The following is a 25,015-nucleotide window of genomic DNA, read 5'->3' as shown; positions in this document are numbered from 1 at the left end:
CATTGGTATTATTTCTTTCTTAAGCATGTGGTAAAGTTTATCATTGAAATCACTTGGGCCTGAATTTTTTTGTGATAATGTTTGAAACTGCACATTAATTTTCCCAATAGTCACAGATCTACTGAGATTATCTGTTTCTTCTTGGGTGAGCTTTTGGTAACTGATAGCTTTTAAGGAATTCCTCTATTTCATTTACATTCTGCCATTTATGCAGATCAAGTTGCTGGAACCTACTTTGAAGTGCACCTAAGAATTTAAGATGCCAGAGTCAGTCCCCGCTCTCCACATAACTGTGGAGAATGTCCTGTCCATTGGCTAGATCAGAGTAGGGGTTCAATGTTTACTACTTGTATTGTCCTTGGTTAGTGCAATAATTTGAACAGACCCCCCCCCCCGGGCCCCATATTTGACCATCTCCCCGTAGTGGGGAGGGCCGATGGCACTCAAAGAAAGAATAAGCAGGCTACCAAGATGAGACTTGATAGCCTATGATCATATAGTGGGGGAGGAGGTGCCCCTCGGTCTTAGACCTAGGGGACGGGAATAGGGTGAAAGTGGGAGGGAGGGAGGAATGGGAGGATACAAATGATGGAATAACAATTGAGTTGTAAACTGAATAAATTGATTAAATTTTTTAAAAAGAATTGCAATGCACTGGTTGATGAATAGAGGAGGAAAAAGGCACATGATAAGGTGAATGCAGCAAAAATGGTAATTGTCGCATCTAGACAGGAGGCATGGATGCTCACTGTGAACTGCATTCATCTTTTTCGTATGTTTGAAAATACTCACAGTGCTGGAAAAAGAGAAAAGGCGATATAGATAATGGCCCGAAAGGCTTTGAAGCTGAAACTAGACTAACTGGGTTTAAATTTCTTCCCCAGAATTTATACTGCCTAATCTTTCCCATCTAAAAGAAATGGAGGTAATAACAGCACCTGCTTCATAAGTTGGATTATATGGCGAGCATGTGCAAAGCCTCTAGAACAGTGACTGCCAGACAGTAAGCATCTTACAAGAAAGCTATTTTAAGATGAAGGAAAAGTTGGTTTAGCTTGAGAAGTCTTGCCTGAAAGAGGTATTCATAAGCAAGTAATAAGGGAAAGGAGGTTGAAGGTGAAGGAAAGATGGCTCCAGGGGTGTCCTCTCAGGAACACTACCTCTGAAAGTTTAGTTGGCAGGTAATGGCATCTGGCTGTAGCAGTATAGGCAAGTTGTGCCTATGCCATACCTCTCCTTTGGTACTCGGAGGAAGGGACACATTGGTTCCTAATGTCTGTTAGACTGGCTAAAGCATATCTGCTTAGAGACTAGGCTTTCATGCATGTGGATGGCTGTGTTGTAGGAATGTGCGTCTCTACCCTTGTCACCTAAACCCTACAGTCTTGACCCTGTGAGACATACAGCATGGCTTCTAACTCTGCCGGTTAAAGAAGTTGCTCTGGTGTGAGCCTGCTCTTTTTCACCCATGGAGAAGGTGGAGGCGCTAACTAGCTCTGGCCCTGTGATGGCCAGAGAAGTGAAATCAGCATATACCCGCATCACACATATTTTATGCCAGTTAGTTTTACATACATAGCAGATGGTTTCACGTACCACTTAACCCGAGACAGCTGAGGAAAAGAAACCGAGTCTCAGAGATCACACATCTCACAAGGTGCAGAGCTAGGATCTGAACAACCTGAAAATAGCATATATGGCTGTCCACTGGATTCTGGGTACTTTAAATGGATCAATACATTGAGTCTTCTAGTACTCAAGAAATCATGAATTTGCTACCCGATAGCAAGTACCATGTATTTGTGGTATAATATATACAATCACTAATATATATATATACACATATATAGTAATATATGTAACATGTAGTATCAATTTATATATGCTCATATCTATATATACATAACATATGTGTGCTATGTATATATTGTACATATGTGTATCATGTATAACATATGTGAGTGTGTATAACATACCATATAACTAACTTAAGGGCCATCCACTTGGTGAAGGGCAGATATGGAATCCCAAGCTCTGCTTCTGGCTTCAGAGACTGTGTAGTGGGGTGTATGCTGCCTGCCTCTCCATAAGTAGATTTCCAAGCCTGGGCCCTCTCTGACGGAGCTCCTAGCAGTATCACCTTCACCAAGGCAACAAGTTCTCCTGTGATCCTCAGCTGCCACCTGTTGTGGTTGTTGCTTCTTTGTTTCAAATTGCACAGGCCGGTTACAGGAAACTAAGCAGCTCAGGCATAAAGAGTCAAAGTAACACTGAGAATCGGGGAAGGTCAGTGGGAGAATCCAGGAAGGTCGGTGGGAGCGGGTGGAGGGCTTTAGCTCTTTCAGCCACTGCTATTTTCTAAGCACTTCCCCAGGACTAGACAGAACATGGACAGGAAATCCTGGCACTCACTGTGGCCGAACAAGTTACAGTGCTTTGTGGGCAGTGACACCTCACAAATGTGTGAAGGCAGACGGAACCTCAAGTAGAAATTGTGAGAATTGCTCAGCTATTCCCCTAGAGACCCTTCTCTGATTTTTGTGAACCAGGAAATAAACCTCACCTCCTTCGTTCTAACCTCCAGCATGAAGTTTTCTTTGAGGCAGAGTCTGTGTTGTTCGGGCCGGTCTTGTGCACTCAAGTGATCTTCCTGCCACAGACTCCAAAGGGCTGTAACTACAGCGCCTTCTGTATTCTGTGGACTGTGCAAGGCATACCACACATCTGATTTGATCCTTACTGACAATCCTTATTTGCCAAATAGCAAACTCAGGTTGGAAGTGGTGACAGAATGTCCCTCACACAGCACAGATAATAAATGTCTTAGCCAGGATAACTGACACCAAAGACCTATATTCATTCTGCTTCACCAGGTGTTTGTCCCCAAAAGAGAGACCTGCTGGGGATAAGGCGATAAACCTTGGAAAGAACTAATAATAGCAGTATTAGAGCAAACTGAATTTAGAAGATCAGTGCGGCTTAGGAAAAATGCCTTCTCTTGGGTTAAGCTCTGAGTGGCCAGGCAGACGGTTCTAAATGTAAAAGCAGGAAGAAGCTGAAAAACAAACACACCTTCAGATTCAGGCTCTAGTGAGAAGAGAGGGCAAGTTTTACAAACGACACGTGTGGCTGAACAATTCAGGAAATTCCGTCCGAGTTAGACAGTCTTCTATAACACATGGACCAGGATACTCCATCCTTGATCTCCAGGAGACGAGCTCATGTCAGCCCTTGTCTGAAGATGTGTGCAGAGGAGTAAGGGCAATTGCAGGATGAGGGTAGCTGCCATCTCAGCTCTACCTTTGCCCACCCTGGGAAAGGGTTTCTGCAGCAGGACCTCCTGATTCAAAACTCCCTCCGAGGTCAGTGCTTCTGAGAAGATGCCCTTCTGTATTGGAAGAAGCAGGCGAGATGAACAGGTCCATCCAGCAGGACAAACAAAAAGATCTCCATCCCTCAGTGCAAGCAAGAGCCACAGCAAATAGCAAGCATGCTAACCTGGTCTTTGGTGGGGTTTGAGAGGGGAGTGGAGCAAGAGGAAAATTCAGCATTCTTAGCCCACACTGTACGGGTCCCTGATTGCTTTCTGGCTTATCTGCATGAGTGCAATAGCTCAGCAGGCCTCCCAGAAGAAAGGCATCCTTCCAAGTGCACATTTCTTTAATCTGTCTGGGAGAGTCCATGCTACCAGCTGAGGAACCTGGCCAGGTTGCTATTTTTGAAACTACCTGGCCACCTGGCTGTTCAAAGTTCCCTAATTTAACTGAATTCTCCTTTGCAGGAATTTCCTGTGGACAAGTGGAAGCCAATAACAGGAAACAGGAAAGCTACTCATTCAGGGAGGTAAGTGACCACTCAGGGATTTGGAGATGACTTTGTACCTCTGAAGCTTCTTTAGACATTGGAATGGCTTTTGGTTTGCTTGAGTTTCTTTGACAAAACTGGTATGCTTTTCACACCAAGGACTTGTTGCCATAGATAGACTCTAATGTGCCCCCTATATTTCAATCTGAATAAACACCCAATAGAGTATGAGAGCATTTGGAATAAATAGGAGTCGGCAGTGTTGGGAAGGTATGTCTGAGGCAGCCCTGTCTACATACACTCAAAGCCACAGTGAATGGGAGTGCTGAAACAAGAGAGAAGACCTAATCTGGGCCTGGCTTCCAGTGGCTACAGCAGTTGGAGTCAACGGAGAGCAGAGTCTATTCTCTTTGTCTCGTGTTGGTGGTGGTATCTGCTTCTTGGGTTCTGCCAACCCACTTTTAGCAAGACCTATTGAGAACTTCAGGGCTGTAAAAACTGTTTATACCACACTTCTAGTGGGACTTATTGTGGACTGCAAGGCTATAAAACCAGTTTATGCTGGTGATAGGTTACAGCTCTCGGAGAAAGGCACATGTGGCTTAGAGTAAAGAGAAAAGGACCGCTTTGCTTAGGATAGAACATCTAACTCCTGTAATTGTGGATCCTGGTACCTGGTACTCATATTCCGTAGAGATGAGGTGCCCTAAGTGGTGGATACTCACCTTCTTCTGGGTTGCTGCTTGCCTGGCCAGATCTATCTATCTATCTATCTATCTATCTATCTATCTATCTTTCTATCTATCTATCTATCTTTCTATCTATCTTCTATCTTTCTATCTATCTATCTATCTATCTATCTATCTATCTTTCTATCTATCTGTCTGTCTATTTTTGTACAACATCTTGATGTGCTCTTTCAGCCAGTTTTTCCCAGGCCAGATAGTAAAACAGGGTTCTCCATGCTTTTGAGTCCAATTTCCATCTCCAGATACAGGAGGAGTCAGAAGCAAAGACTCTCAGCTATGCCTCTGTTCTCCTGTTCTCCAAGTGAAGACACTACAAGACATGAAGAGAAGCTTGGTCTGCTGGCCATTAAATAGTCCAGAATTCTTTCAGGGGGTCTAAATAATGCTCCATTAGTTTTTTTTTTTTTTTGCTCCATTAGTTTTAATTACAATGTAATTGTGTCATTTTGCCCTTCCCTTTCTTACCTCCAGCTTCCGGCTCCATGTCTTCTCTCTCCACCCTCTTCCATACCTCCCCTTATTCTCTCTCACATTTATGACCTCTTTTTATTAGTGTCACAGTACATGTATGCACAAGTGTATAAATGCAACCTGATGAGTCCACTTAGATTTGCTTGCATGTATATGATTTTAGGTATGACATGACCACTTGGTATTAGATAACCAATTAGGGGTTATTTATTCTCCCTGGGGGAACATTAATCAGAAGCTTCTTTGATGAGAGATACAAGCTATGGTTTGCTACGATTTTAACCAACAGTTGTTTCACTGGACTTAAGGCCCACTCAACAAGAGGAAAATCCTAACTTGTACCAGAAACCTAGCCAACAACCCAGGGATACTGAGTTTGTCTTAGAGGAAGATCTACTCCTTAGAGAAAACTAAAAACTACTGCTTAAAGGAAAAGCCAGTTTGTCTGACTGGCAGAATTCCTAACTGCATTCTAAATGCTTGCCTCTATATTTGATAGTATAGTTGGCAATTAGCTTGATTTTTCTTTGATTCCTAAGTCTAGGAAATGTACCCATTTTCCCCTGCAATGAGAAAACCCATGATGCCCAATATTAATCATCTTTGCCTATCATTCACGGGGATGAATCACTGTACATTCAAAATGGCATTTATGTTCCACAGTAGTTCTTTTGTTGCCTATTTTATAGATAAGATCCAGGAAAGTTGTGTAATTTAACTGAGGTCACACATACCAAATGGTAGTGTTAGGCTTCAGATAGTCTGACCCCAAAGTGCCTGCACTCTCCCCCCATTTCACCTGCTTCCATTGGGATCCATAAAGGACAGCCTGCAAAAGATTCCTCAACATAGTGTTTTAGGAGTCCAATTCCTTAGCTAGTTTCTGCAGAGTTTAGTGGCTAGTCTTATCACACCACCACCACAAATTCTAGACTGGTTTATTCTATATCCTTAGGGATATTCTCTTAATCTAGTGACACTGTCAAATTTCATACATTATACAATTGAGATGTAATATGAATAAATTAATAAAATACATTAAAAAACAATAAAATAAAAAAACCAAAAATATCCAAAACAAAAAAATAGATTGAAACCTTTAAAAGAAGATAAGATTCCTTGGGTATAGCCTTATTCTATGTGCTTAATATAGAGAGGTCTTTCACGTGGTATGTATCATCTGTAGGCCAAACGAAGGAATAGAATTTATTCACCACTACATAGGTGAAAAGACACAAAAACAAGAATGCTAACTAACATTTTCCTGGTTTTTTTTCCTTTCTTTTTATATTCTTCAACACTGGAGAAAGAATCCATGGTCCCGTGTACACTAGGCAAGTGCTTCACCATGAAGCAGCACCTCAAGGCAGTAAATAGCTCAGTTGTATACTGTGGACACCACTGAATGCATTTTATAAGTCTTTATTTATCACTGTGAGATCATAGAGTGGATACAATCAGTATAGGTACAGCTTCTTCTACATTTAATGCAGAAAAGCAACTGAGGCACACACAAATGTATTCATTTGCCTACAGCGCCTCAGCTGGTAAATGAATTCTCAAGTAGTCTCACGTCGGAAACAGTATTGTACATCTTTTTGTAAAAAAAAAAAAGGGTTTCGAGACAAGGTTTCTCTGTGTAGCCTTGGCTGTCCTAGACTCATTTTGTAGACCATGCTGTCCTCGCACTCACAGTGATCTGCCTGCCTCTGCCTCCCCAGTGCTGGGATTACAGGCGAGCACCACCGAGCCTGGCTAGTATTGTACATCTTACCAGACTCCAAAATGCTCCTACTCACTTGCCAATGAAATAAGAAAGCCTTACTAAAATCTTACCATGTGTACTGCCTTTTGCTTAGCAAGGTGGGGGACACTAGTGACAGAGCAACAAGCAGTGTCTGCCCACAGCTTGAGCAGAAAAGAGTAGCCCATGCCAAGTGCAGCAGCAGTAATAACTCATTATTATTTGCAAAACCACCTATGTGCTAGAAGTTGAGTTGCACAACTTATGGCAGAACTTCCTCACAATTCCAGCAGGTCAGTATTGGATCTCAGTGTTGAGTATACAAGAGAAACATCTGGAGAGTTTGTTGAAACAGGAGAACCAGTTGGACACCCCCCACCCCCAGAAAATCTCATTTCCTAGGTGTGAAGTAGGGCTCCAAATCAGCATTGCTATTTGGCTCCTTGGGTAATGCTGGCACAGGTAGTCCTGGGACCCCACATTGAGAACTGCTAATTCAAAGAAAGGATTTGAGGTTCCAAGAGGGCAAGTTATCCACTCAAGCTCTCAAAGCTGTACAGGGGATCAGCTCAGCTTTCAAGCAAGCTTTCCCTTGCAAACGTTTCCAGAAGGACACTGAACTTAAGCAAGAAACAGCAGGTCCTAGTACATGATAAGTATTTACTATGTTTTGTGTCAGTTCATGGGAGGATAAGAAAAGGGAAGACGAGCCAGGCGTGGTGGCACATGCCTTTAATCCTAGCACTTAGCACTTAGGAGGCAGAGGCAGGTGGATCTTTGTGAGTTTGAGACCAGCCTGGTCTACACAGAGAAACCCTGTCTCGAAGGAAAAAAAAGAAAGAAAAGAAAAGAAAACTGAAGACTGAAAGTGGTAGGAGAGACAACTAAGCCAGGTGTCTTGGAGGAATCTACCATACTATTAAAATGACGACCTTGGAGTTAAAACTGCCTGAGTTGAATGCTATGCTTCTTCCTCCTTTTACTTTCTTATCTCTGTCACTATCTTCATGTCTTCTTGTTTGCAAGATGTAATAAAAGCAACAACACCAAAGCTTTCTGCGAATCTCATGAGGAAATATAGAGGAAGCCCTTCCAGAGAAGACTTAGCACTGTAAATGTTTATTGTGTGGCTGAGATGGGAGAAAGGTGGAGCACACTCAGCAAGAAGAGCAGAGCTATATAAGCAATGAAGCTGTAGGCCGGGATAGGTAGGCCTGGAGAACTAGATAGGACGACTTTCCTGAGAGCAAATCTGGCTTACTCATCCCCCGGGTACTGAGTTCCAACTAGACAGTAACTCAGAGCTCTGATGCAGTGTGTATGGTGTGGTGAGCACAGGCAGCAGTAATGAGCTGGACATTTCAAAGAGCTACAAGGGAGTTTTGAACATTTACCATAAAGAAAGTATAAATAGAAGCAGGTGGATCTCTTTGAGTTCGAGGCCAGCCTGGTCTACAAAGCGAGTCCAGAACGGCTACATAGAGAAACACTGTCTAGAAAAAACAAAACAAAAAACAAAAAGATACACACACACACACACACACACACACACACACACACACACACACATCATATCAAGCAATATCTGATACCCCACTAATATGTACAACTTTAGACTTATATGTATCGATTAGAAATAAATTCAAAGGAGGTAATGAAAGAGGAGAGTGGGACTAGAAAAATGACTAAAATTCCTTATATAAACATATGAAACTTTCAAACAAAAATGAATTCAAATTAAAAATTATAGACAATCAGGTAAGTGACATTTTAGGTGACTTGGCAGCATTTGCAAACTAGATGAGTTGGAGGGTAACCAAGTGGGGCAGTCATCCAGGAATGAAAATGTGTGTTACAGAGTAGGGAGGTGCATATGGAGGTGCACTCAAAGTACACAACAAAAGACGGAGAAATATGTGTGATGCTTTGGGAGAAAAAAATAATTGTTTATTATGGAAATAGTACTACAAAAAATTAAACACAAGAAAATGTAGCCTTGTTTATACTACCTTTTTATGTTCAATACATAATAAGAAAATAAGATACCAAGACAACAGATATTATATTATGTGAGGTTTATTAAGTGAGCATGAGGGAGAAGGAAAGGGGGAGGGGTACCTCAGAGAGAGAGAGAGAGAGGGACAGAGACTGAGGAAGAGAGGGAGGGAGTAAGAGAGGGAGGGCCGAGGTAGGTCTGTCCTTTTATTTAGTGGGCAGAGCCACGCCCCCATGGCAGGTAGGCAATGACATCACAGGTAAGCAGACTGAAGCAGAATCCTAACAACCTTAATACTCCAAATTTTCTGTTGGCTTTTTCTATAGACGTGGAGATTATCTCTGCCATGTTTATAATAACTATGCAAATGAACTTTTGTATCCTGATACACTAAGCATTATTTGATAAATAATTTTCATTCAGGCTTCCTCAATAATTATAATTTTAACGGCTATAGAATATTTCATCTCCTTATTGTATACTAATTTGCTTAATCACTCCTAAATTGTTGAATAATCAGATTGTTTTCAAGGTCTTATTATTAGAAAATAATTATCTAGAACACTTCAAATAGCTATAGATTTTTTTCTCATTTTGAATTATCTCATTAAAACAATTATTAAAGAATCTAGTATCTGGAATTTGGATTACCAGTTCACAGTATATGAACATTCTTATAACCCTTCACAGATATAATAAATGACTTCCCTCAGGAGGCATTTTACATTACCATCTGCAATACTCTAGAACATTTCTTTACACCAAAAATTGCCGTTATTGAAACTTTGTCTAACGCAATAGTTACACCTGCTACCATCTTCATTTGCTGCCCTTGATCATTCTAATTTGAACATTTTTTTATGTGTTCATGTGAGAGTATTTGCTTACAACTACAAGACATCTTTTGAAGGGCATGTAGAGATAACTGGTTATAGAGCTTCGGAACAAAGGAGATAATTAAAAGTAGCTGCGTCCTGGTGACCTGAGAAGTTACTGACATAGATGGGACAGTCTAGAAAGGGAGGCGGTTTAGAGGGGAAGATGGTAGCCTAGAACAACTGGGATGTGTTAGAGAGGAAGTGGATGAGGCCTATAAGCAGATTCTTTAGTGGATGCTTCCCAAGCACCCAGCTTGGGGGAGAGGAGAAGGAGGAGGAGACAGAGACAGAGACAGTAAAGGATGAAGTGGCTAAAATGGTAGAAAAAACAATCTGTCAATGTATTGCCATCATGAAGACAATATTAATGGCAAAGTATTGGGTAAAGAGCATAGACAGCATGACTGCTTATAAAGGAGCTGTACAAATAAGGAATGAAAACAGCTTTACTCCATATGAATTTGCTTATTCCAAGTGTACAGTTTGAGTGTGTTTAGTAGATGATGTGTGATTGGTACCACAACTCAGTTGGAGAATGTGTCTGCTATCCTGCAATGATCTCTCGTGTCAATTTGTAGCAGTCACTTGCCATTCCCATTTCCAACCTCAAGCAATTGCTAATTACTTTCTTTTGCCTTCATAGATTTTGCTCTTTTCTGTTTATCTCACTCAGGTGGAATCACATAAAAGGTGCTTTCCTGTCTCGTGGCTTTTAATTAGGATGATGTTGTAGCCATTCATCCACATGGTAGCATATTTTAACACTCCACTCTTCTTTATTGCCAAATAGCATGATTAGATCATACACATTTATTTTCTTTACCCTACTAGTCGACATTTCACATTGGTGCCACTTTCTGTTACAAATATATGATCTTCTAGGTCGATTTGTTTTTAGTTTTCCTTAGTATATACTTAGAAGTAAGATTTCTGGTCCATATAGTAACACTATATTAAACTTTCTGAAGAATTGTCTGTCTTCCAAAATGGCTGAACCATTTTACATTTCTACCAAAAATGTGGGAGAAGGCCACTTCTTTTCACTAGTTTCTAGCTGTTGTTGTTGTTGTTGTTATTATTATTATTATTATTGTGTGTTAAGATGTTTAGAAATATTTTAAAAGAAACTGGCTAAGGAAAGGCAGGGAAATTAGGAACACTTAAATTTAATTTAGTGGTTCTCAAAATATGATCACAGACCCAGCGACCTCAATTTCATCCAAGAATTTTGTAGAAATGAAAATCTAAGGCTCTACCCAGACCTAGTGAATTAGAAAAATGGCCAACAATTTGTGTCTTATCAAGCCTTCTATGCAATTTTGACACCTGATAAGTTTTGAAAACTTAAGTGATGGTTTTGTAGACATCTTGGACACTAGATTAAGTTTAATATAGAAAGGAGAGATGAACAGAAAGGTTAAGAATATTGATGCTGAAAACAGAACAGGCAGGTCACAGTTAAGGATGTAAGGCAACTATGTAAACGAGTCTGGAGGTTCATTAAAAACTTACAAACCTAACTACCATATGGCCTAGCTGTACCATAACTAGTTATATGCCTGTAAGACTCCAAGTAAGCATGCTGCAGAGATGTTTAATACCCGTGTTATTGCTGCACTAGTCACAATAGTCAAGATATGGAATCAGCTGAGATGCCTACCAGTAGGTAAATATAATGAAAATACACACAGAGAGAGAGGGAGACAAGGAGGGAGAGAGAACCAGAGACAGAGAGACAGAGTTTTAGAGTTTTATTCAGCCATAATGGGGGATGAGATGATGCCATTTGTAGAAAAATGGATGGAGATAATAATGTTAAAAGAAGTAAGTTAGATTTAGAAAGACAAATTATCATGTTTACTCTCACATTGAACATACATATATGTCCATGTGTGTATCTATATATGGTGTAAAAGTAGACATTGTGTAGAGAGAAGAAGGCATTAAATGGAGAGGTAAGGGGGGAGATGAGAGGTTATGGGGAAAAAAACCAAGATTCTTCATCTCTTCTCATGAGGAATATATATAAATAGATGTGAAAATAGCTGGAGTTGGTACATGAGGGAGACTAGTGGTGACTGAGTAGATAGGATATGGTAATAGAGGGTAGTTATGAGAAAACTATGGTTATATACATATATGAAGTGGCATATTGAAGCATACTATCCCATATGCTAACTTTACAAATTAGTAGAATACAAGAAAGGATTTTTTTTTTCAGATAAGAAGTACTAGAAAAGATCCAGTGAGGAAATGACATTTTTAAGGAAAAATCCTGATGAAATTTCCCCCACACTTTTTCTTAGTAGCACACACATACACTTTCACATTTATTATGTCATTTCTGTCACAACTGGAATGATGGGTGTAGGTGGGAAAATCAAAAGTATAATCCTTAAGCTCCACTCTCTGCCTAGAAGCAGCTAATTCTAAGTAGCTCCCTTCTTAGTGTCGCTCTTAGTTGTTATTTGCTTTGCATGCAGAGAGAATGCAACCTCATTTTGGTACCAGTAGGAGGGGAAAATTCTGAGTAGATCTAGCGGGAGAAAAAGTTACATAATTGTAGGTATTTAAAAGCCAACAAACATTCTTTTCTGGATTATCTCTCTTGGATGTCTGTTCTTGTGATTGCCTCCCATGATCCCTTTGCATGCTACATCAGAATACATATTTAACATGTACACAGCCACAGGTAACCCCCAACGACATTGCACACTTCATTTTTCCTAATTCACTCTTGAGGAACCTAATACCAAGGAAGGAACTAAAACTAAGGAAAGAGATCATTAGACTTTCAGTGACAAGACAAAGATATGACAGCCAACATTTATTGGGTGCTAGCTACTTTTCAGAGCCTCTTTACATAAATTTTGTGATTTTTATTATTCATGGCACAGTTTAGCCAATGAGAAAACTTGACTCACAAGAAGATTAAAGTCTCTTTCCCAAGGTCAGGCAGGTATCATATTCCATAGTCTGTTACTTCTAAGTTTATGCTGTATTAGGTCCAGGGTTCTCTTCCTTTTCTTTGCCCTATTCCACCTTGACTTGGGTGATAGTTGAATTGATTGCAGGTTATCAATGGAATGATCAATTATCAATGAGCAGTTATCAATTAAAATTGAATCCAGTTGATAATTGGATTACATAAGAAATGGAGCATTTCAAGAAGCCCTTACATGTAAAATTGCAACTTTTAAAAGCATGTAGGACTCGTTACAAGTGTGACAGAGTAAATATTTAAAGTGTGATAAGGGGTGATAATTCAGTATTAATATTAAGTGCATAACAGTTAGAAAAGTATAACATTCTAAAGAGAGAAATAAAAACAGAAATATATGCAATCCATGATCTGCTTCTGCTTGCAAATACTATATAAGGTGATGATACAAGTCTCCCAAGATAATATACACATGTAATGTACTACAACTAGAATCATCATGGTTGCTTTGTAGAACTCGTCAAATTCATAGTGAAATGAATCTGGAAGAAGATATTGGCTAGAATCATAGTAGATTTGCCCTCTCAGATTTAAGACATAGTGAACTTGCACTTTCAGACTTAAAGCCCTGCCTTAAAGTGACAGCTATCAAATACATGATAGTTGACTTAAGGTGATAGTTGACTTAAGGTGTCAAAAAAAAGTTTGAAAAGATTCTATGATCAAACAAGCTAATTTGAAAATGTGGAACATACTGGAGAGAAACCTAAAACTGATTTTAAAAAATCATTTTCTTTAAGAACTTTAAGGAATTTAAGGTATCTACATGAAGGAAAATTGACTTACAAATCGTATGCCTTACTTAGATCCATAGCATATGCTAGCCTGCAGGTAAATCAGTGGAATAACATAGTTACTCCAGCTGTGAGGATGCAAGATAAATCTGTGTCTGTTAAATTGAAGATGTCATTGGAGACAAGATGGATGGGTTGAAATATAAAAAAAGTTAGGAAAAAATTTTGCGCAACAAAATGTAATAAAAAAGCTAAGCTGCACAATGAGGGAAATGCATGGGAACAACATTATTGATATCTGTTGCCTGTCCAAAATCTATAGAGAATGGATACAGACAGAGAAGGTCAGCTTGAAGATAGAGCTTCCTAAGTGGACAAAGAAAATAAGCAGACATTTTTACTTTACACACAAGGAAAGGAAAAGCTATAAAATCATTTTGTGGAAAACTATAACCTATGTAGCAATTAAAGAAATATAAATAAAAATCAGTTCCAAGGTATTATAGTCTTCATATTAAACTATTGGCAATTTGTGGAAATGATAAGTGAAGTTATAAAATCCTACCTAGGCAAGGCATGGGTAAACATTTTTCCCCTGGAAGCAGTATATATTGGTTCAGTTATCCTAGAGGACAACCTGGAAATATGTGACAAGAATACATTATTTGGCATTCTCTGACCTAACATATACACCCAAGGAAAAAAATTCAAAAGATAAAATTAATTTCTTGAAAAAATACTCATTCTAGTTCTACTTATGGTCATTGAAAAGACTTAGCACTGTATTATATCATAAATGATGGGCTACAGTAGAACAGCCACTAGCAATTGATAGCTACACAAATCCAGGGCTTTTCACAGAAATGGGGATTTGTAATTATGTTAACCCCAGAAAGGTAAATACTAAACTATGTTTTGAATTTGAAGGAAAATTCAGGAGAGTATCTAATCAAATATAACCAGCTCTACTTGAAAGCACATAGTGTTTTATTTTCAGGCTGGAGAGATGGCTCAGTGGTTAAGAGCACTGTCTGCTCCTCCAGAGGTCCTGAGTTCAATTCCCAGCAACCACATGGTGGCTCACAACCATCTATAATGAGATCCGATGCCCTCTTCTGGCTTGTGGGTATATATGTAGGCAGAGCACTGTATATATAATAATAAATAAATTTTAAAAATACTTTCATTCAATCAGTGTCTTGTTGATAAGGGGGGAAAGCACATGTTCTGTCTACCAATGTAACTTCTGTTACATAATCTTGACATATAGAAGTTAAGGTCATTTGGCCAAGGAGTGGGGAACTAAGCTTTACGCATGGTAACACCATCAAAGCAAGGGTTTCCCTATCTCTTTGAAAGCCAGTTTGTTTTCACCTCTTGGAGACTGAAAGAAGGTCTAGGGTAAGTCCTGGCACTTGGCAACTGTATTATCAACTGGAAGTTTCTGTGAGCTTGGGGACAGGAAGAGACAACAAGAGCAAGCTGCTGGGTCTTTTCTCCTTCGTAGCCTCCTTGTGTCTTATTTCCTGGACCTTGAAATGTTTCTTCCTGTAATAAATAACCTGGGAGCGGCAGTTTCTCTTGAAGCAGTCTTCTCTCTTGGCTGTGCAGGGAAGGGAAAAGCAAGAGAGATTGGCGCTGTGTACTCTCGCTACTATAATCCTGGAATGCCACGCCATTGTGGCAAGTTCAAAACTAAAATTTCCAAACAAGAAAACTTCAAAAGACTGGAGGAAGAGACAGGAGGAAATGATCCCGTCTCTGACAGTACTGCTCTTCATTTTCATTTAGCTCTCCCTAATGTTTTTACCAAAGGAGCAAACTGTGTCTATCAGAAGAAAAGGCCACCTGTGCCAAGAGGACAAGAAAACAGCCTAAGCCTTGGCACATAATTTGTTTTTGTTTTTTAGATATAGCCATATAACCTCTTCCATGGTGTCAACAAAGCCTTTCCTTCATTTTCATGCTTTCCCCCCTTTTCTTCAGCAAGGAGCTAAAGGCTTCCGAGATACCTGGAGACTAATGTGGTGCTCTACTTTAACAATCCCTGCCATTGCTGTGGCTCATAGGTCTTACAGCTGGGTAGGACTTTTTAATTGCTTGCCTCCCTTGGATGTTTGCATAGTATTTTTGAAACCATGAATCTATATCATAGAAAAGAAGCTTTCAGGTCATATCCAGCTTGTACATTCAAGTCCTGTGTCCTAAGTGGGTGGTATCTTCAGCAAGGGGGTCTCACCCTTGTGCCCTGAGAGACAACCAAGGGCTACATTGGTAATCTATATTGTTTTTTGGAGTTGCATAGACTAACCTGGCCAACTATTCAGTGGAAGTTTCTCATGCCTGATAGGCTCTATGGATTTTGTTAGTCTGTGATTCTTATGGGGAACACTGTCAGCTAAAGGGACTTAGCTTCCTTTAATACACACACACACACACACACACACACACAGAGAGAGAGAGAGAGAGAGAGAGAGAGAGAGAGAGAGAGAGAGAGAGAGAGAGAGAGAGAGAGAAGGGGAGAGAGGAAGGAAAAGGACAATTGAATAATTTTAGGTAAGTATAACATACAATTAAGGCTTTCTCAAACATAGTGTTACATGTTCTATATCCCTCCTCCTTCTGGTTTGATCTCCACCCCTTCTCCCTATTTGGAGATCACCTTATTATTCCATCTCTGTGTTTATATCATCTGCTTCTTGCTAGTCCCTTTCCCAAAACCCTCCGTGACCTGTGATCTGTTTATACTTTCCTGCTCTCCATTGTTACTCCATGTTGTGCACTCCCATCTGAGGTTCTGGAGCTAGGTACTACCAATGGGGGGGGGAATGCAGCATTTGGGGGTGGGGGTTCTGAGTTATGTCACTCATTAACATCTTTTCTAGGATCATCATTTACCTATTAATTTCATAATATCATTGTCTTTACAGATGAATAGTATTTATAGTGGATATGTCCTGTTTATGCATTATTCATTCATTGGTTGAAGGACAGTTAGGCTGTTTCCCTTCCCTTGCTATTGGGAATGAAGCGGCAATGAACATGGCTAAGCCACGTATCTCTAAAGTAGAATATCTAATCCTTTGGGTGTATGCCAAGGAGAGGTATAGCTGGGTCATAGTGGATTTATTTTTAGCCTTTTGAGAATTCTCCTCACTGATTTCCATACTGGTGGAACCAGTTTTGAATCCCACCAACAGTGAATAAGGATTCCCTTTTCCCCAATTCTCCTCCAGCATTTGTTGTTTTGTTGATCTTTGTCATTCTGGCTGGGTCAGGTGAAACATCAATGCTTTTATTTGGATTTTCCTAATTGCGAGGGATGCTGAGCATTTTTTGAGGTATTTCTTAACCTTTTTTTCTTCTTCTTTTGAGAACTCTCTGCATCTCAGGCCCATTTTTCAGTTTGTTTGTTTTGAATCTTTGGTATATTTTTTTTAGTTTATGTAGTCTAGATATTATTCATCCTCTGTCAGATATATAGATGACAAAGATTCTCTCCCTTTCTGTTGGCCTCCAGTTCACTTGATTGATTGTTTCCTTAGCTTCTGTAGAGTCAAGTTTGAAAAAGGAACGTCAAGTGTTTTAAAATACAACTACAGTAGAAAGATGATTTAATCATTCTCAAAACACAGACCCCTCCACACCAGTGAAGGAGAAAGGACCCACAAAAGTACCAAGGTGCTTGTTAATAGCTCACCAATCCCTAGGCATTAGGTACCAAGTATTGAAAAGTAGATAGGGTTTTTAGTTTGGCTTTGCACCACTGACTCACTGGGTTCATCACTTTGGGCCTGTGGTGACACAATACATGATGAATAGAGAACGAGATAAAAAAGGGAACAGAATATATATGGGCAAGGAATACAGGAAGTGTGAAAGTGGCCCCTTATAAAACGCAAAGTCCTGTGTTTTCTGAATACTTTGGACTCCAGGTATGGAAATATATAACATCAGTTATATGCTTTATGTTAACCATGACTGTTACTAATTATTTTAGATTTCTATGTTTACTTTTTATAGATATATATTGGTTGTACATAGTAATATAATTCATAAGGAAATTTCTCTGAGTAGATCATACACTTAACACATATTACATGCTCATACATATTAGAAGAACCTTCCTCAGATCCATCAGTACAGCTCTATATTAGTTAGGGTTTTATTGCTGTGGAGGAACACCATGACCACAGCAGCAACTCTTACAAGAAACCATTTAACTGGCGCTGGCTTCCAATTCAGAGGTTTAGTCCATTCTTATCATGGTGGGAAGCGTGGTGGCATGCAGGCAGACATGGTGCTGGAGAAGGAGCTGAGAGTTCTACATCTTGTTTCTCGGGCAGCAGAATTAAATGCCCCACTAGAGGTGGCTTCAGCATCTGAGACCTTAAAGCCCACCTCCACAGTGACACACTTACTCCTACAAGGCCACACCTACCCCAGCAAGGTCACACCTCCTAATAGTGCCACTCTCTGAGTTTGTGGGAGTCAGTTCCATTCAAACCACCACAAGCTCCACACCACTTAGAAATTTCTTGCATACCCAAAAACTAGTATATATATTTGTACACTTGATTCTATACCTCGCTTTTTTAAATTTTATGATAGCTCTATAGATTTTTGTGTAGGTTGTATCCAGATCTATTGCATTATTTAGAGCAGCTATCTAGTATTCTAGATCTAGCTCTTCCTACTTAACTTTAATTGCTATAGAAAGGCATTTAGACTATTTCCATCCTTGTGATTATACACAAAACTTTTATAATGAGTGTCCTTATATACATCCAACTGAGTTCATGTTGAAATATAAACATACAATATCTATGTATATATATATATATGTAATATAGAAATATGTAAAATCTTTAGAAATTGAATTGCTAGGTCAAAGGATAAGCACTATTGACTCCTCTTTCTTTACAAATGACCTTTGTAGAAATTAACACCAGCTTACACTTCCACCAACTGTGTATGAGATCACCTATTTTTTTTTAAACATCCTTATAAAATCTTATCATTTGTCTATGCAGTTTAAAAGTTTACATGTGGTTAAAGGCTTTATGTTATGTTGATAAGACATCCTTACTTCGCTATGTACTATATACTTTTTTTTCTCTGTTGTGTTTCTGGTTTCTATTGTAAATTAGTTAAGTGTTCTTCACACATCAAAGGCACTAACCCTTAGTTGTATATAGAAAAACAGATTTTCTCAGCATATTATCACCTTTTGGTTTTGTTTATGATACTTTTTTCATCATGAATTTTAAAATGTTTATAAATCAAACATCACTTTTCTTTGGTTACTTCTATATTTATTGACTTACATTTGAATTTAATCTTAAGATTAAAGCTTTTCTTGTGTTTTCTGTTTTCTTCTAGAATTTATCACATCTTTCTACATTTGAAATTATATATATATATAGTACTTGATGTATATATGTATATATGTCTGTATATATGTGTTATACATACATACTTACATGCATACATACATACATACATGAACTTAATTGGAAAGAGTGATGTGAAGATTTGACCTTATCGCTAATGGCTATGTAGTTGTTCCAAATCTATATGCAAATTAATCATCTTTCTATTTCTTTTTCTTTTCTTTTTTTTTTTTTTTTTTTTTTTGAGATTGTAATGATCTGACTTTATTTTACACTAGGTAGGGGACATAAAGCAATCCTCCATAATAAAGTTGACAATTAGCTTCACTTAGTACATTTTAATAACGCACATTTAAAAATGTATTCATCTTACAAATCGTTCTACAATCCAAATACACAACAGCTTGGAAAATAACATTTAGGGGGGAAAAAAACCAATGTAAAATGACTACAACAGGTACAGATTTGTTATGGCTCAAATTTTACAGCTTGCTTACTACATCTTCTATGTCAGAGATCTGTTCCTTCAGTTGGCTCCACTGTTCATTTCACCTTCTGGGTCCATCCAATTCTCTAATATGAGTTAGAATTTGCCCTTAAAGTCCTGGACACTGATGTATCTCATCTCCCCAATCTGAAACATGTTGTCATCTCTGCTGTTGTTACTCTGCTTGGAAGATGCCAGAGCTCTTGAAGTCTCACCAGGCTTTTGCTTCTTCTCAGAGTTTTCTGGAACAACTTGCCTTTTCCTTTTTAACTGGTTTTCAACTTTGCTGTCAGAATCACTGCCTGAAGAGCCTGAGGAAACAAGTTCCTTTCATTCAGGCAGTGCTTCATGCCTGCTGTCCACTAGCTGCTAGGTTGCTAGCTTGCTAGCTTGCTCACTTGCTCCAGATTGAATCTAGTCATCTTTCTTTCTTAGCTTAGCTTATCATGAACTAATGTTGCATGTGTTTGAGCTTACTTTACCAGTTTATCATTCTGTGGGTTTTGTTGTTTTTATTGCTTCTTTATTTAGAGACGGAGTCTTGCTGTGTAACGCAGGTTGGCCTTGAATTTGTGGCAATCCGCCCGCCTCAGCCTCCTTCCCAAGTGCTGGGATTACAGGTATGTACTCCCACTTCCAGCCAGTAGTCTGTGTTTTATGCCATGAATCTATTTGTGAGACTACCTTATTCACTGTAACTTTAGAGCATATTTCCTTTTTTTATTAATTTATTCAGATTACATCTCAATTGTTTTCCCATCACTTGTATCCTCCCGTTCCTCTCTCTTACCTCTTTTCTACTGTTCATGGTAATCACCACAATTTTATTTTCCCATATAATATTTAGAATAATGTTCCAAAAAGTCCCATCTTCTGGCAATTTTATTGGACTCATATTAAGTTTATGTATTGATTTAGGTAGACTTGATGTCTTTACAGTGTTGAGTCATCCTTGCTAGGAAACTGTATTTCTTTTCATTTATGGACATACTGTTTTATGTCCCTCAGTAGAGTTTTTAAAGTTTTCTGTCTAGGGGTCCTGAATATTTCTTGCTTAGATTTATTTCTAGGTATTTTTTATTTTTAATTGCTATGCCAAGTATGATCTTACCCTCCATTATATTTTCTAATTGTTGCGCACATAAGAAAGTTGTTGGTTTCTATATAATCATTGTATACCCTGACATCTTATTGGATTTTGTTGGTAGTATATTTTTACTTATGAATTTTCAGATAAATAATACCATGTCTACATAACATCATCTTACACTGTTAAGGTGTTCTTCATGTCAAATCACATGTATAGCATTTTCAGAACAATATTAAGTACTAATTGGGAAAGTGGGCAGTTTCCTTTGTTCCGATTTTCATAGGAATATCTCTACTGTTTAGCTGGGCTGGGGCTCAATGCTAAAACGCTTGCCTAACATGAGTGAAGCCCCAGATATAACAACAAAGTGATTTTATAGAACTAGCCACATTCTCTTGCTAGTTCCTTTTTAAACCTGGAAAGGTTTGATAATTGCAGTCAGATATACTTAAGGATTACAGAAGCTGGTTTATACCATTTATTCTGTGATTTATTAGAATTGTCAATTATATGAACAGATTTTCTAATGCTGAACAAGATCTTCGTTTCTAAGATGCACATGCATGTTTATGATGTAGCATTTTTGAACATGCTCCTGGATTCTCCTCACTAATACTTTGTGTTTCTGTGCATACATTCTTAGATGAAATTTGTCTCTACTATATGTTTCTATATTTCCTACTTGTTGGAATTAAGTATATTCGACCGCTTCTAGATTTCAGAGTCTAGGAAGTATACATTATATTAGTGTTGTATGTATCTTTAAAGTTGGAATAACAACACAAAACTGCATGATTGTGTACTTTTTAGTTAAATATATTGATTTTTTTCTACGATAACTAATGAGTATAGTCTCTTTTCCAATCAATATTGGTATTTAGTGCTTTCTTAGGAAATTGCCCCATGTTTTCAAAACTTATATCAAAAGCTGTTCTTACTGCTTGCATTTATTCCATATTTGTACTTATTTCTCCATTTGTAACATATTGTATTTGTATATTTTACAAGTTGAGTTCTCTAATTTATTTTTTAAAATTTATTTATTCACTTTACATGTAATTTCAGCCCCACCCCCTCTCCTCCCAGTCTCTCCTCACACACCCCTCCCCTCATCCTCCCATCTCCTCCTCCTCCGAGAAGGAGGAGGTCCCCTTAGGTACCAACCTGCACTGGCACATTAAATTGCTGCAGGACTAGGTGCATCCTCTCCTACTGAGGCCTGACAAGGTAGCCCAGGTAGGGGAACGGGAATCAAAGGCAGGCATCAGAGTCAGTGGGCCCCTGCTCCAGTTTCTGGGTGACCCACATGAAGACCAGGCTATGCATCTGCTACATATGCGTAGGGGCTCTAGGTCTGGCCCATGTAAGTTCTCTGGTTGGTGGTTCAGTCTCTGTGAGCCCCCATGGGTCCAGGTTAGTAGACTCTGTAGGTTTCTTATGGAGTTCTTGTCCCTTCCAGCTCCCTCAATCCTTCCTCCTACTCTTCCACAAAACTCCCTGAGTTCTGTCTATTGTTTGGCTGTGGGTCTCTACATATGTTTCCATCAGTTGCAGTAGCTATAACTAATTTTTGATTCATGATTTAAAATTGGAAAGTATGACAAATTTTTATCGTGTTTGTCAGCAATGTAGTGTTGTGTTTGAGAGTGTTCTATTTGGTTAGTAAATGGTTTACAATTTTACTATTTCTTTTTTCTTTTTAAAAATGAGTTTCTTTTATTTTTGAGATTATAATATAATCATATTATTTCCCCCTTCTTTTTCCTCCCTTCCAACCTTTCCACGTACCCCTCTATTTTTAGCTTTCATTATCGGTTATATCATTTATTTTTCTACTGTATTCATTTCTGGTATTAGTTTTAATATATTTCTGCTTTGTTTAGATCAATTTTTAGATTATCTTTGTAACATTTTGTTGGCTTAGTACTTAATTCCTTTATTTTACTTTGGTATTATCCCTTTTTTTAAATGGATATATTTCTCACAAAATAGAACCTTATCCTGATTACAGTTTTCCCTTGCCCTGCTTCTCCTAGTTCTCCCCTCCTCCCTTTCCTTCTAGATCCACTTCCTTTCTGTTTCTCATTAGACAAGGCTTCTAGGTGATAATAATAAAATAAAGTAAGATCAAACAAACTATCACATAGAATTGAACAAGACAAACCATCAGAAGGAAAAAACCCAAGAGAAGGCACAAGAAGCAGACACCAACTAGTTCACATACTCAGGAGTCCAATAGAAACACTAAGCTGAAAGCTATACTATATAAGCACAGATGACCTGGTGCAGCCCTGTGCTTGCTGCTTCCATCCCTGTGAGTTCATGTGAGCTTTGCTTGGTTGATTTAGAGGGCTTTGCATTCTTGGTGTCCTCGATCCTCTGTGGCTCTTACACTCTTTCTACTGCTTCTTCTTCTTCTGAAATTCCCTGAACTCCCAAAGGAATTTGATAGAGACACCCTCTGAGTGTTCTGAGGTCATCTTTTAATGGAAGTGTTGAGACCTGCCACTTTGGTCAAACATACCCTCTAGCTTCAGATGTTTTCTTGATATTCTAAGTTTCAGGTTTCTTCTTTGCCTAACGTGGAAAGCTTCTCCTGTTTGTTTTCTATGTATTATACACTTTCTTTTTTATTTTCTTTTTTCTATTTTTTTATTAAAAATTTTACACATACATTTATAGTATTACACACATATATAATAAGCTACCTACAGCAAGAAGAACCATGACACAATCAGGAATTATGTAAATATTACATTCTTAGTGTTTTCGCTGTTTGTATTTGGCAGCCTTGAAGAAAACATCTTTTCTATCTTGGTGCATCTAAAATTCTGAATGTAAATCAATATCTATCATGTCTCGTCATTATTAACTTAAAACATCTATCTAGACCTAAAAACATCTTAACCCCTAAACAATTAAGCTTAATTGTAAAACTAAACAACCCCATCAGAGACTTGAGAAGGAATAAACTTGATTACCTGAGTATACTGGGAGTGCAGGTTAGTAGCTTTCCAAATGAGAAGATGACAGAGACAGTTTGCTACCTCAATAGTCACCTAAAATGTTTTCTCCTTTCATGGTTGGAATTGATTTCCAGTATACCCAGTTTTACTGAATTGTGATTAAAGAATGTAGTCTGGGGTTGGAGAGATGGCTCAGCCGCTTTAAAAGGCTAGTCTTTCAACCAAAAATGTAAGAGAATCTGGTCTGTACTGCCTATGGCTCAATATATGGGCAATTAAAAAATTTACTGGTGTCTTGAAAAGAAAGTGTAGTTTTAGAGTTTTCTCTTATTTCAGTTTTAACTATTATGGTCTGTTGTCTGTTGAAATGACTTTAATTTTGTTTCTGACTTTGTTTGCCTTTCTGTTACCTATAGTTTGCTTATGATGTTTGATCCTATCCTTTTTTTTTTTTTTTTTTTTGTAAAATATATTCAGGCTTCTGGGTATAACAAGATATGCCTGTAACACTAGTTCTTATGTGGCTAACAAATGAGGATTTGAAGTTCTAAGCCAGCATGAACTATACAGCAAGACTCTGTCGCATGCACGCATGCGCGCACGCACACCCATACACACACACGAAGAGCAAGAAGGGGAAAAAGGAAAGATTTTTTGTGTAATTAGATCTTTATCATGTATTCCATCTGTTAGCATTATGGTGTTCTTTTCTAGGAGGAATAAATGCAAAGTAGAATCAGAGTAATTAAAAATAATAGATAAGGTCATCAGGCAGGGCCGTCTCTGCCTGATATATATTTGTCATCTTTTTGCTGTCCCCCTACTACCTTTTGTTTTCGTTTTATTTCTTAAGATGATGTACTAGGTTGGATAGTCTATGAAAGTATCTACCTAAGACCCAATGTAAAGAGTGGAGATATGTGGGTAGGAATTTCTGCTCCATGTGAGAACTAGTGATGAGGGGAATGATGTTTTGCTTCCATTTTTATCTGAACTTGGTTAGCATTATGTATAGTTATTTTTTAAAGAAACATTCCCAGCCATCATCATGACTGTTGAATGCATATTCTATCTGCTGATCTAATTGAAGCCTTGGAATTTCCTGGCAGTAGTCAGGACTCAGCATGATGTTGATTGCTCACAGGGTACCATAGGAAACCTATCAGAAATTTAAAGATCTTAACTCTTTATAATCAGCTGAAGAGATGGCATTTAATTTTGATGTCTTACCATGTAGAAATTTGACATTTAATACATGGAGATTTATTATTTATAACTTGAAAGAATATTATTTTTCTTATGAGCGATCATATTTTAAATTTCAAATTTTTCTTATTTATGTAAATATAATATTAAGTATATATACACATGTATAGCACTGATCAAACATCTAAAAAGATTTACTGAGTAGTCTTTATCTCCTTGTTTTGGAAGTTTTTAAGATATATAGCATATTTTTATAGTCTACCTTCTTTCTTTTTTTTCTTTTTTGAGGCAGTGTTCCTCTATTATATAGCACTGGCTGTCCTGGAATTCACTATGCAAACCAGGCTGGCCTTGAACTCACAGAAATCCACTGACCTCTGCCTCGTGAATTCTGGGATTAAAGGCATGTGCTAACATGCTTGGCTAGTCTATCTTATTTCTGTATTCACTGTTTTGTTCCGTTAGTCAAAAATATACTTTTACTTACAGTTTCCTC

General features: G+C 38.3%; 1 protein-coding gene and 1 pseudogene across 3 annotated transcripts in view; one reads left to right on the top strand and one right to left on the bottom strand.

Moving 5' to 3' along the window:
• The window catches only part of Shroom4 (shroom family member 4), a 207,472-nt gene that overhangs the window by 166,106 nt on the left and 16,351 nt on the right, over positions 1 to 25,015 (top strand). For all 3 annotated transcript variants that reach the window (XM_051142252.1, XM_051142251.1, XM_051142250.1), the window contains exon 5: positions 3,782 to 3,843. In XM_051142252.1, the coding sequence (XP_050998209.1) occupies positions 3,782 to 3,843 (62 nt within the window). The remainder of the gene's footprint in view (positions 1 to 3,781; positions 3,844 to 25,015) is intronic.
• On the bottom strand, positions 19,253 to 20,065 carry LOC127184579 (activated RNA polymerase II transcriptional coactivator p15-like; annotated as a pseudogene).

This window comes from Acomys russatus, chromosome X, assembly GCF_903995435.1.
Source record: "Acomys russatus chromosome X, mAcoRus1.1, whole genome shotgun sequence".
In the NCBI taxonomy this organism is placed as follows: Eukaryota; Metazoa; Chordata; class Mammalia; order Rodentia; family Muridae; genus Acomys; species Acomys russatus.
Note: the sequence above shows the minus strand (reverse complement) of the source record. Positions and strands in the feature narration are given on the sequence as shown.